At 45.9% G+C, this 12,975-nt stretch overlaps 1 protein-coding gene across 1 annotated transcript in view; it reads left to right on the forward strand.

The window, feature by feature from the left end:
• Window positions 1-229: 229 nt before the first annotated feature.
• The window catches only part of arhgap5 (Rho GTPase activating protein 5), a 51,950-nt gene continuing 39,204 nt past the window's right edge, over window positions 230-12,975 (forward strand). The window contains 2 exon segments of the mRNA XM_080750549.1: window positions 230-464; window positions 8,522-12,499. Of these exon segments, the coding sequence (XP_080606675.1) occupies window positions 8,741-12,499 (3,759 nt within the window). The 5' untranslated portion in view covers window positions 230-464; window positions 8,522-8,740.

Here is a 12,975-nt window from a genome sequence, read left to right on the forward strand (position 1 = left end):
GTGCAGACAGTACTGCAGTATGTATGATACTTTTACTTGAGTAAAACATTTGAGTAGGTCTACATTTTCCACCACTGGGAGAGAGAGAGAAATCCAGGGAGAGAGAGAGATCCAGGGAGGGAGGGAGGGAGAGAGAGAGAGAGAGGTGTAGCCTATCAGTCGCCATTACTGCCTGGCTGGGATGCGAGGGGAGGGAGCAGCAAGAAGCAGCAGCCAGAGAGCAGCAGGATTCGGGTTACCAAACGCATACCACTAATAACACGAAATATAGGGAAGGGATCGGGGCTTTTGGACTACCCGAAAGGCTACACTTTCTTTGCCCTCACGTTGACTCGGACTACTCGTGGAGACGTGGTGATCATCGCACCGTGGGGTGGATTGTAAATAGGAATAGTTTTTTTTTGTTGGGAATGCCTTCTTTTCTCCGTGGTATCTGGAGCTGCTGCTGGGAGCGACCATGTTAGGTGGGTTGTAGGGGAATGCATTTGGAGCCGTGTTACGTGGAAACTGGTGACTCATTCGAATTCTGTGACTTCAGAGAGGCTTCAGATGTCCTGGCTCGAGGCATTATTATTGTTATTATAACATTTAAGACAGTGTAACCTTTTCCCCCCATCATAGAAAAATGCATTCTATAAAGGGGGGAAAGGGTGACACTTGATAATGGTGCTTAATTGCTTTTTAAATTTTAATGCCATCCCATGGTAAATGTCGAAACAAATGTCCTCTCTCCGCGCAACTGGCGAGTCAGAAAACATCAAATGGCACTAATAAAACGGAATTTCCCCCACGAAAAGTCTTAAGAATTTGACATCTGGCTGTACTTTAGAACAGTGATACCCAAACTTTTTAGCTCAAGACCCAAAAGAGAGAGAGAGAGAGAGAGAGTTTGCCCAGGACCCAAACTAGTGAAAATAGCCGAGCGTTGTGAGCTATTTTCACTGCTTCTTAATTTATTTGTTAATTTATGGAATTTCATAGATTTGTTTGTCATAATTTGTATAATTATTTACAATTATTAAATGGAAATATAAATGTAGGAAACAACAACATTTAAATACATTTATCAACAAACATACTCTTCTTGAGTCACACAATTCGGGGGGTCTCAAATCTCTGTGTAACAACTGAATGGGACTGCATCGACTTTTTTACATTAGCTCAACACTCTGGGTTAAAATGTGCCTTTGCCGAACCACTGCCAGCCCGTGGTTATCAACGTTACACCAACGCATCCGTGAAAAGACAGATGCATATATGTGTGTTATAACATAATAAGAGGCCGTGTTTGTGGATTTCACTGCGTATAAAATGCATTGTTCTGTTAAAGATACTGCTGCTAGCTGTCCTCTTGGCATGCTATGGGCTAGCCAGTGCTAACAGCTAATCGCTGTGTGAACGCTTTTTTTTTTGGCCGAGTAATGAGAGCCATAGGTCGGGTTGGGTCTGGTCTCTCTCTACCCCCTCTCTCCAGGAGAAATGATCAAATTATTACAATTAATAAACCGCCATGAGAAATGACGTCTTCGCCAAACTGTAACATGGTGCATTGACGCAGGTTTTAACCAACCCCGTTAACGTTAGCTCAGTTAAGTGCCTTTTGCTGCCAAAAACTCCCATTATGTCCCCTCCTGGAGTCTCCCCCTTTCCCCTTGGATAAATGTCATTTCAATGAGCCTTGTTTCTTTTTGGAATATTTGTGTTTCATTCGCCTAATGTTAACTAACATAACTGCCATCCTTTTGCTTAAAGGTTTTCCTTAACGGAATAATGCGTCCACTTTCTCCTCCCTCGTTTTCTACAATAACGTCACATAATCACATATGTGATCGTTTAGCACGGTGCCTCTAAAACTTTTTCATGTCAAGGACCCCTAAATTAATGTGTATTTGGCCGCGGACCCCCACCTGAAATGGTGTTGTGGTGGCAAGGATCCCCATACAAGATTTGTGGTGTTAAACATTTAAAACATTTTCAAACAAGAATGTCATGATCTTTTTACATTTGCTGATAGAACCCTGGGGGTCCTCGGACCACACTTTGAGAACCCCTGCATTAAACTACTGACCACCATAACTCAGAGTGTACAAATGGAACCAATTGGACCCCCCCATTTGGCTTTGGTTCCATTTGTACAGAGTTAACACCAGCCACATAGGGTCCAGACTCCAGTTGGTTCCTAGCTATCCATCATTTATCTAGGGACCCCCTGGAAGCCCCTCAAGGACCCCTGGGGGTCCCCAGACCCCACTTTGAGAACCAGTGGTTTAGCAGTTCAAAACACATTTGACTTATTATGTTTTTTTTTTTTATAATAAGATGTAGTGAGAGTAGAAGTTGTTCGCTGTGCCTCCCTGGTCAAGCCAGTTTGGTATAGCTGTCGCCGGTATCATTACAAGCCTGTCCATGAGGAAAGACCCATAACATTACACCACAAATCTGGGGTGTGAACTGGCATAAATAATGCTTATCTATACTATAATTTTGCGAATGTCTGTCTGAGTGAGTGAGTGAGTGAGTGTCTGTCTGTATGAAACAGCGTTTCTCCTCGGTGGCTGGAGCAATTGATCTGAAATCGCATCACCATCAGCATATGAACACACCTGACATAACTGTGAAGCCCGTTTGTCACTTTCACAAATCGTATGCTGTATAATAGCATTTTTATGGTGTATCTATATCTATTTAGCCTACAGTACCTTTTGTGACCACACATGTTAAGGGAGGGGCGCTGTTGTTCAGGCCATGCACAATCACACACAAACCCACACACACACACACACACACACACACACACACACACGGGGGGGGGGGGGGGGGGGGGGGAGTGTGTGTGTGTGTGTGTGTGTGCAGGCGGGCGGGCGGGCGGGCGCGGGGGGGGGGGTTCTGGCCCTGTTACAGATGTTGTCCAAAAATCATGCAGATCGGTACACAGTATCTCTGTAGCCGTTAAATGGAACGGGTATTTCTTACATTGATGCTCCTACATATTAGCATGCAAGCACCAGTTAAAGTTACTTTCCATCCCTCATATACTGTGTGCACAGTGCACATCCCATAACCCACACACTGCACATCATTTCGGAGCTCATATCTTTGAACGGGTAAGGGCTAGTGACTATAATTGGCTAACATCGTTTGGTTGGAGGCTACTCTAGCTTTCAGACCAAGCCTGGATGTATTGCTATTGACACGTTTTACCTCACCTTGCTTCATTACCAAAATGTGACAGTGTTCTGTCACGATTTGTTTTGGACTTTGTCTTTAGGCTACTGGCATCAGACTTCTGATAACATTGGTGACATCTTCAAAACTGTCTCTAGTGGCATATTCAAGTTAACCTTTCCGTTATGTGCTTTTAGATAGGGTAGTTACAGAGATGAGAAGAATAGGGGAAGACATGACACAAACCAGGGATGCTGAAATTATGTCAACTATCTACCTGCTCACCCCCCACAAGAACTTTCTGAAACACTCGTAGAGCCCTTGTCCTGTGCTTAGTCTAATAAACTACATCTTTCACAGGTTTAATACACTACAAACCGGTGTAAACAAATTCCTTTGAAAAACGTCTCCTTATGCCGGTGACACTATTATGATAAGGTGCTACATAATTTTGAGGTAGGCCTATTGTTAGTAGAGGAAGGTCTTGTGCACACCTACTAGGACAGGTGCGTAGGAGCAGGCAACCAGAGGAACAATAGAAACAATGGTAGTCCCATTGTTAGTAGGCCAATTTTCCCATAGCTGATCAGTAGTAGTTCTTCTCTGCGTGGGCTAATATACATTAAGGGCTGAATTTCAGTATAATCAATATAACAAACTAAAGGCTATAGAGCTTTACTATATCTACATTGTTATTTGCCCAGCACCCCCACCTTACCAGTTTGGAACTTCCACTTGGCATGTGAATTTGTGAAATAAAGGATTTGGTTCTTACAGCTATATTTTCATCCATGCCTTATCGCTTATCCCTAAACTTCTTGAAAAACATTTTGAACATTTTCAAATAGCCGATCTACATGATCGACATGTTGTGAACTTGTAGATCAGCAATATTCAAAAAAAGAAAAGAAAAAAATCAAAATAGTAAAAAAATGTCAAAACAACGTTTAGGGATAAGGGGTAATAAGGCATGAAGGCATAAGGGATGAAAATAGAGCCTAGATTGTGATGTCAAAACGTGTCTCTGTTTGCTTAACCTTTCCAGTGCTTTTGTACTTTAGTACAGTTTATTGTCTACTTACTTCATATACTGATTGACAGTCACCTCTGTAATTTCTTGATTAAGGAAAAAAAGAACCCTTTGTTTAGCTGACTGTGTCATCTGTTAGCACTCCCCGTGTCCTTATAGTGATGCTACTGATCAGGACAACATTGTTTGAGCACATTGTTCTATGGCTGTACTTGTTTTATGTTTATTGGGACAAGGGTGTTAGTTAGCTACAGTAAATAGCCTTTTACAGTTCATTCAGTCCATTTCCCTTGCTTGTAGGACAGTTATTATATTATGAAGACACACAACATAACGATTAAGTCATCTTGTCTGGACCAAGCTTTCATGTGAATGTTCGAGCATTTTCAAGAATTCTTGGAGTGTCGTTTTTTTGTTGTTGTGCATCTTGCATATGTTCTGAACAAAATTACATGTTTGTGCAAGCACATCTTAGTTTAATTTCACCAGGGATCCACTGATGAGCAGTTTAACACAAAACAGAAGAAACTATGTTTTTGACTTTTTTTCTCCCCCTCAGAGACAACAAGATAGACTACACTGTTTGACAAAAGTGTTTGTAATGTTGCCAACCGGGGCATCATGCACCTGACATTGAGTGACTAGTTACAGGGTAGGTTGACAGACCTGTTGAGATCTTCAGAGCTTTGTTTACAAACACAGAGAAGCCTCTGAGAATAGAATTCTCTGTAATAACTCACATTTGACCACATATATTTTGTTACACTCTAATTGCACTGAGTGAAGTGACTACACAGTACTCAGTTTTAAATGAAAGTGTACAAATAGGTGTCCATTATTTTTGTTCCATTTATACACACCACAGACAGTCAAATCAACATAAAGGATTTTACTGGACAGGGTTGCCATTCTGAGTAGTGTTACCACACTGTGTACGAGTGTTTCCTAGCATCCAATCCTTTGTAAAACCTATACCCAGCTTGACAAATGATACCTTAATCCCGATCACAGGCTTCGAAAGAATAGCTTAGCAGGGATGTGAAATGCTGCTTTTAGCTACTGGTGTCATAGTAATGTGATCTAGGATGAGGTGAGGTCTTGGCTGTGTACAGTACATTGAGGAAGTGGTCTAGGTCTAGGACCTATGAAGACCACTTCCCCAACAACACTGTCTAGACTTCATCCCACACTACAGTTTAGGCTGTGGGAAATGGATACATTGTGCATTTAATATTTGAAAACTATAGTAACTGTGACTTGTTATTATGTAATACTTGTATTGATAAGTATAATGGTAGAATAAGCATCAGTCACTTGATCTTCAACATTACAAGCAACCATTAGCTAGTTAGGAGTAATTGACTTTATAATCTTCAGTTTCTAGATCACCAACAACAAACCAATATTAGCATTGACTTAAAGAGCACATGCTACTGACCCCAATCCATTGGACAGAACTTCATATTATAGCCTATTAACGCTGAGACACTGTAGTGTTTATTATAGCCTATTTTATGGTTGATGGACAGATAAAGCCCATCAGCCTCAGCTTTTGGTTAACATCAGGCTAGTGGCAGTAGTCGCTTTCACTGTGGCTTTTGGGTGTCTTTGCCAGATTTATAGAATTGAATAAGGATTCCAAATGATTGTTGGTTGCCTTCCAAAGTGGTTGATGGACAGATATGGCCTATCAGCCTCAGCATTCGGTTAACATCAGGCTTGATGGTAGCGGTAGTTGCTTTCACTGTGGCTTTTGGGTGTATTTTCCCTTAACAGACTTTATAATGTGCTCAGCCTCCAGTCCCCATAAATCTGATCCTAACACATTTTGCTTGGTTTTATTAAAGCGTTCACAGCCTTGTGATGCAAGCAAGCCCCCCCCCCTCTTATCTCCTGTCATGAGGCTGAGGGAGAAATGACAAATGACATGCTCAAATACTCTACATCTCAGATCCAGATATTGTACTTTTACTCCACTACATTTATTTGAAAACTTTAGTTACTAGCTACTTTGCAGATATAAAATTGCAATATAATAAAACATACATAAACCACTTAATAAATAAACCACCCTATTTCGTACCTACTACTTGAAAATTGCCGATCTGCAAGCTCACCGCAACGCATTGCGAGCTTGTAGATCAGCTACTTTTCAAACATTTTGTTTTTTTAAGATTCTTTTTGATTTATGCCTTTGTTGACAGTAGACTGACAGGAAATGGGGAGAGAGAGATGGGGAGTGACACGCAGCAAAGGTTGTTGGGTTCGGGACTCGAACCCACAACATGCTGTCAGGCCTGTGACAGAGTATTTCTATATTGCAGTTACAGTATCGATACTTTAACTTAGGTACTTTTTCCACCACTGCTCAGTTCAGCTGCCTCACTGTGTGTATAAAATATTGTATAGGTCTTGTCTATATGCATACACACTACTTTGATTACTCTACTGTCCGTAAGCATATATCATGGTAACGATACACCCTGTCTATTTTGCAAGAACTCAGTGGCCATTGTATTAGCTGGTGTTTATTAGGCCCATAAACTCGACTGACCTGTTGGTGTGTTTGCTCTGTGACACATCATCGTCATGTCATGAGACCTGTAACCCTACCATCACGTACGTACTACTGATCCATCCGGGAAACATTTCCTGTTGAAAATACACCACAGTCAAATGTGTGTAATTTTGCAAAGCAGTGCTACACAACTCGATTAAGGAACAAGAAAACACCATGAAGACACATTTATATTTTGTGTTCTTCAACTCATTAAGACTAAATGTAATCATAATCTTCAATCGTGATTTGTGATCAGACATTGTGGTTTTAATATTAGGCAAAAGAGCTGATCATTTCAGCTGTTATCAAACAGGCTTTCTTTGTACCCCTGGCATTCGCTCACTTATCTCCCATGTTGACTCACCCGATTGCTATCGCTTCAGTCAAAGTGAGTTTTGCATAATTTCCTAGCGAAGATACATTTAATGAGTTCTACAGCCTGCCTTTTCCTTGCTCATAGCTTAGCTTGTGAATCAGTTGCAGCAGCTTTCAAGTAGTTCCTAAAGGCTTTTGTGTGCACTTTAGAAAGTCTTCAAGGTCCTTATCCCTGTGCCAAAACTACAACAGTGGTGACATTATCACCTAAGCCCTTATAAAAGCCAGAGAAAACCCACTGATGCTCTATCTCTGGAAACGAATAGCATTCTCAGCTGCAGCTCTCAGACCTGAAGAGTGATTTAATGCCTTGCATGCAGGTGTCCTGCACTGATAATGGTGGATCTGCAACACAATTGTGAGCTTGGAGATCTCTCATCTACAAGCAAACCACGAATAACAACGTGATGTGTCGTGAGCTTGCATATCTACTATTTTCAGTGCGGGACACGGCACACAACCAAGTATATATCAGGCATGACGCCTGATAACAATAATGTTATCTTGCTGCAACTTGCTGTTCCAACTCATTCAGGCACAATCGTTGGCCTCTTGCCACCATTCTTCAATATAAAAACAAGGGACACAATTCACCAGCCAGTTATTACCATTCATCCGAGCTGCTCTCAGTGAACCAGAGCTACCTTGGTGTCACACTTATGCCAACGGCGTTGATAAAAGACAAAACTATGAACTGTTTTATTTTCTCTGTTTCATTCCCACACAGTGAAGCAAATCATTTCTAGGTCAGTGACTGTCAAAGGGCCGGAGTTGCATGCCATTTTTATCCTGCCTCGGCACAAATTGGTTGAAAGCGCTTCTTCTTCTCCGCCAGGGGAAAAATGACACTGCAGAGCCGGGTCCTTGATTGAATTACTGCTCCCTTGCACTTATATAAGTTTTACTGTCATACTTTGATTTTGGTCCGGTCAAAAAAACCTTTTTTGACATAGAATTGTCTTTAGTTTTTAGTTTTCAATTCCCATTTATTCCCCAGTTAAATAAAACCTTTTGTTTTATATTTATGTAATGTTTAGATATCACTACTCAGTCACTAGAGGTTCCAACTAGAGTTCTTGCACCGCTGATCCGGGCCGATATGCCCATATGGAAATCTCTGTATCTGCCAGTCCTTGTCCCTTTTAGTTTTATGCCCATATATGGAGAGTCCTGATGTCATCAGTTTAGGCCCATATATGGGCATTCCCCATTTTGTGACCATATTTGGAGCTGACTGATTTGTTTGTGCCTGATGCAATGACAACACACAATCCATATTTGGGCGTAGCTGCAGGGGACTCCTTGTATGGTTATGGCATGGGCGTGATGATGTGGTCTGCAATTTGTTTCTCTCTAAGTTTTCCTAATTCCGAATTATTTTTCTCTTGCAGGCAGGTGATAAGAGGAGTTACCCAGCTGCCCTATCCCAGCTTGAAGAAGACCTAGGATAGAGAAAAAAGGAAATAAAAGGACAGGAGGATTCACCATTACAAAAGGGAAGAGCCATGATGCACCTGACCCTGCAGCAGCCACACTGACCAATGGAACTGGAATGATCTCTTGAACTTTTCTCCTGGGGTTGACCAAGTAGCGATGAGCGGGGCGATATAATGGCCAAGAACAAGGATGCTCGCCCCCCAGCGTTCGCAGTCAGCGTGGTTGGCCTCTCGGGGACGGAGAAGGACAAGGGGAACTGTGGTGTGGGCAAGTCCTGCCTGTGCAACAGATATGTGCGCCCTGACGCGGACAGCTACTACCAGGAGCACACCTCGGTGCTGAGCACTATAGACTTTGGGGGCCGTGTGGTCAACAATGACCATTTCCTGTATTGGGGGGAAGTGCTCCACCGGGGCGACGATGGATTGGAGTGCCGGATTCAGATCATCGAGCAGACAGAGTTCATTGATGACCAAACGTTCCTTCCGCATCGGAGCACCAACTTGCAGCCATACACCAAACGTGCTGCCGCCTCTAAGCTACAATCGGCCGAGAAGCTGATGTACATCTGCACTGACCAACTGGGCCTGGAGCAGGACTTCGACCAGAAGCAGATGCCCGACGGGAAGCAAACCGTTGACGGCTTTGTACTGTGCATCGATGTCAGTAAGGGCTGCAACAGGAAGTTTGACGACCAGATGAAGTTTGTGAGCAGCCTGTATTCTCAAATGGCCAAGTCCAAGAAGCCCATTGTGGTTGCCGCCACCAAGTGCGATGAGTGTGTCGACCAGCACCTGAGGGACTTGCAGGCATTCGCTGCCAGCAAGAAGAACCTCCTGGTCGTGGAGACGGCGTCGCGTTACAGTATCAATGTGGAGCTTTGCTTCAACGCACTGCTCCAGCAACTCGACAAGACGCGTGGGAAGCCCAAGACCATCGCTTATCTGGATGCCTACAAGACGCATCGGCAGCTGGTGGCTGCTGTGACGGACAAGTATGAGAAGCTGGTAGTGCAATCGGTGAGGGACTACCACACCACGTGGAACAAGGTGGTGAACTCGTTGAAGGGCCACCCGGACTTCGAGGAGTTCATCACGCTGGAGGGCTCCCGGAAGGCCCGCAACACTTACACCAAGCACATCACTCAGCTGAAGCAGGAGCACATCAAGAGGAGGAGGGAGGAGTACCTGACCACACTGCCCAAGACCCTCAACAACCTCCTAAACAACCTGGACGAGATCGAGCACCTGACGTGGCCCGAGGCACAGGAACTCATCCGCAACCGGACCGACTTCCAGTACTGGTTCGTGATCCTGGAGAACACGCCGTGGGATGAGACGGATCACATCAACAACAGTGACCGGCGCGTGCCCTTTGACCTCCTGAACACTCCCGACGGCGAGCGGATCTACCAGAACCACGTCCAGCACCTGCTGTCGGAGAAGCGGAGGGTGGAGATGAAGGACAGGTTCAAGAAGTCGCTGGACAGGGTTCACTTCATCAGCCCCGGACAGCCCTGGGAGGAGGTCATGTGCTTTGTCATGGAGGACGAGGCCTACAAGTACATCACAGAGTCTGACAGGAGAGACGTTTACAGCAGGCACCAACATGAAATAGTTGAAAGGGCCAAGGAGGAGTTTCAGGAGATGCTTTTCGAGCACGCAGAGCTGTTCTATGACCTGGATCTGAACGCCACGCCAAGCTGTGACAAGATGAGCGAGATCCACTGTGTGCTGAACGAGGAGCCCAGATACAGGGCGCTGCAGAAACTTGCTCCGGACCGGGAGTCGCTCCTCCTCAAACACATCGGCTTTGTCTATCACCCCACAAAGGAGACGTGCCTGAGTGGTCAGAGCTGCGTGGATCTGAAAGTGGAGCAGGTTCTGGCCAACAGACTAGTTCAGCTGGACCATGGCCGCTCCAACCTCTATTACAACAGTGCCAACATCGATAAGATCAATCTCTGTCTGCTGGGGAGGGAGGGGCTTGCGCAGGAGCTGGCCAACGAGATCCGGGCTCAGTCCACAGATGACGAGTACACCCTGGATGGGAAAATCTATGAGCTGGAGCTTCTGCCGGTGGATGTTAACTCCACACTGCTCTTCAGCCACACGTGGGTCTCAACCTTCAAGCCACATGGCTGCTTCTGCGTGTTCAACTCAATTGAATCACTTAACTGCATCGGCGACTGCATAGGTCGGATCAGAGCTGAGATATCACAGCACAGGAGAGATCGGTTCGCTCAGCCACTGCCCTTCATCCTAATACTAGCCAATCAGAGGGACAGTGTGTGTAAGAACATGCCCATTCTGAGGCACCAGGGCCAGCAGTTGGCCAACAAGCTGCAGTGCACCTTTGTTGACATACCCTCAGCGGCTTTCCCGCGGAAGTTCAATGAGTTCCAGGTCAAGCAGGCCCTGCGGGCTGTCCTGGAGGGACTGAAGCACAACTTTGACGTGATGAGTCCGTTGCCCTCTATCAAGGACATGTCAGAGACTGACCTCAGGATAGTGATGTGTGCCATGTGTTGGGACCCCTTCAGTGTCGACCTCATCCTCTCGCCATTCCTGGACTCGCACTGCTGCAGTGCGGGTCAGCCTGGCCAGAGCAACACGCTCATTCTGGACAAGATCATTGGTGACAGCCGGCGGAGGATCCAGGTCACTGTGCTCTCCTACCACACCTCCATCGGCATACGCAAAGATGAGCTGGTCCATGGTTACATCCTCGTTTATTCAGCTAAGCGCAAGGCGTCCATGGCAACACTGAGGGCATTCCTGGCTGAGGTACAAGATGTGATACCCGTCCAAATGGTGGCAATCACGGACAGCCAGGCGGACTTCTTTGAGAACGATGCAATCAAGGAGCTGATGACGGAGGGAGAGCACATCGCCACAGAGATCGCTGCCAAGTTCACGGCGCTGTACTCACTGTCGCAATACCACCGGCAAACTGAGGTCTTCACGCCCTTCTTCAACGAGGTGCTGGAGAAGAAGGCCGGCATTGAGAGCGCCTTCATGTTCGACAGCCCCAACAGTTGTGCCACCATGGGGGGCGCCGGAGAGGATGTGTTTCCCACCTCGCCACATGGTGGCAGCCACTCCCCGGCTTACACCTACTACCCTGACTCGGAGGACGACACAGAGGCTCCACCCCCCTACAGCCCCATTGGAGATGACGTCCAGTTGCTGCCGACGCCGAGTGAGCGCGCCAAGTCATACCGGATTGACCTGGAAGGGAACGAGTACCCAGTGCACAGCACGCCTGTTGGCGAACACGAGCGCAACCACAAAGTGCCTCCGCCCGTACGACCCAAACCGGTGCTGCCCAAGCCCAACGTGAAGAAGCTGGACCCCAACCTGCTGAAGACCATCGAGGCCGGAATGAGGAGCAACCGCAGGGCGCCGCGGGGAACCCTGACTCACTCGCTCGATGACGTGGAGACGTCGGACAACTATGCCGACCCGGTGGACACGCTGCTGAAGTCCACAGGCTACGCGGACGACATCTACGCAGTGCCCGACGACGCGCACAGCCGCATCGTCAAGATGAGGAACTCCTTCGGCGGGCGGCACGTCCTCCACGGGGGAGGAGGAACCCTGGGAGGAGGGGAGGAGGAGAACGGCTACGAGCGGAGGATGCAGGCCGGCCGACGGCCGTCGAAATACAAACACCGCTCCAAGATCCTGTTCATGAAGACCAAGGCCTACCAGAGACGCTTCCACTCGGACAGCGACGGGGAGGAGACAGGACCCGCCACCCAGAACAAGAAGAAGAAGGGCAGGGCCCACCGCGGCAGCGAGGAGGACCCCTTGCTGTCCCCGGCGGACCCCTGGAAGGGAGGGATAGACAACCCCGCCATAACCTCTGACCCCGAGCAGGACGACAAGAAGATGAAGAAGAAGAAGAAGACGCCAAAGGAACCCAAGAAGGTGAGTCACTCTGTCACATCATGGCTTTACATACACACTAACTAATCACAGCAACAATTAGAGAATGGCTTCATGAATGAATGAATAAAGTAATGATTAATGGGGTTCAATATTTGCACTGTGCTATTTGTGATAAACTGCTATTTGTTACAAAACAGTCTTTGTTACTGTGTGTCTAGTTTCTAATGTGTATTTATAGCCAATCTTCTGTGAAATACTCCTCATTAAAAGAACAACACAATTAAATTGATGACCTGACAATTAAAACATAATAAATCAACTTTGGTTTTATATTTGTGCTAATAGCACACCATTGCAATAAACGCAGCCGAAAACAAAATTATACTTTAGGGAAAATATGATATTAGAATAAACGCAGGAACAGTGCAGTGCATCTATGATAACGTGGTGGAAAGAAGCGCTACAGGAACGAGGTGCAGTTGGGTGCTGCACACTCAAATATCTGCAAACGCACA

The sequence above is a fragment of the Nannobrachium achirus genome, assembly GCF_963921795.1.
Source record: "Nannobrachium achirus genome assembly, chromosome: 20".
Lineage (NCBI taxonomy): Eukaryota > Metazoa > Chordata > Actinopteri > Myctophiformes > Myctophidae > Nannobrachium > Nannobrachium achirus.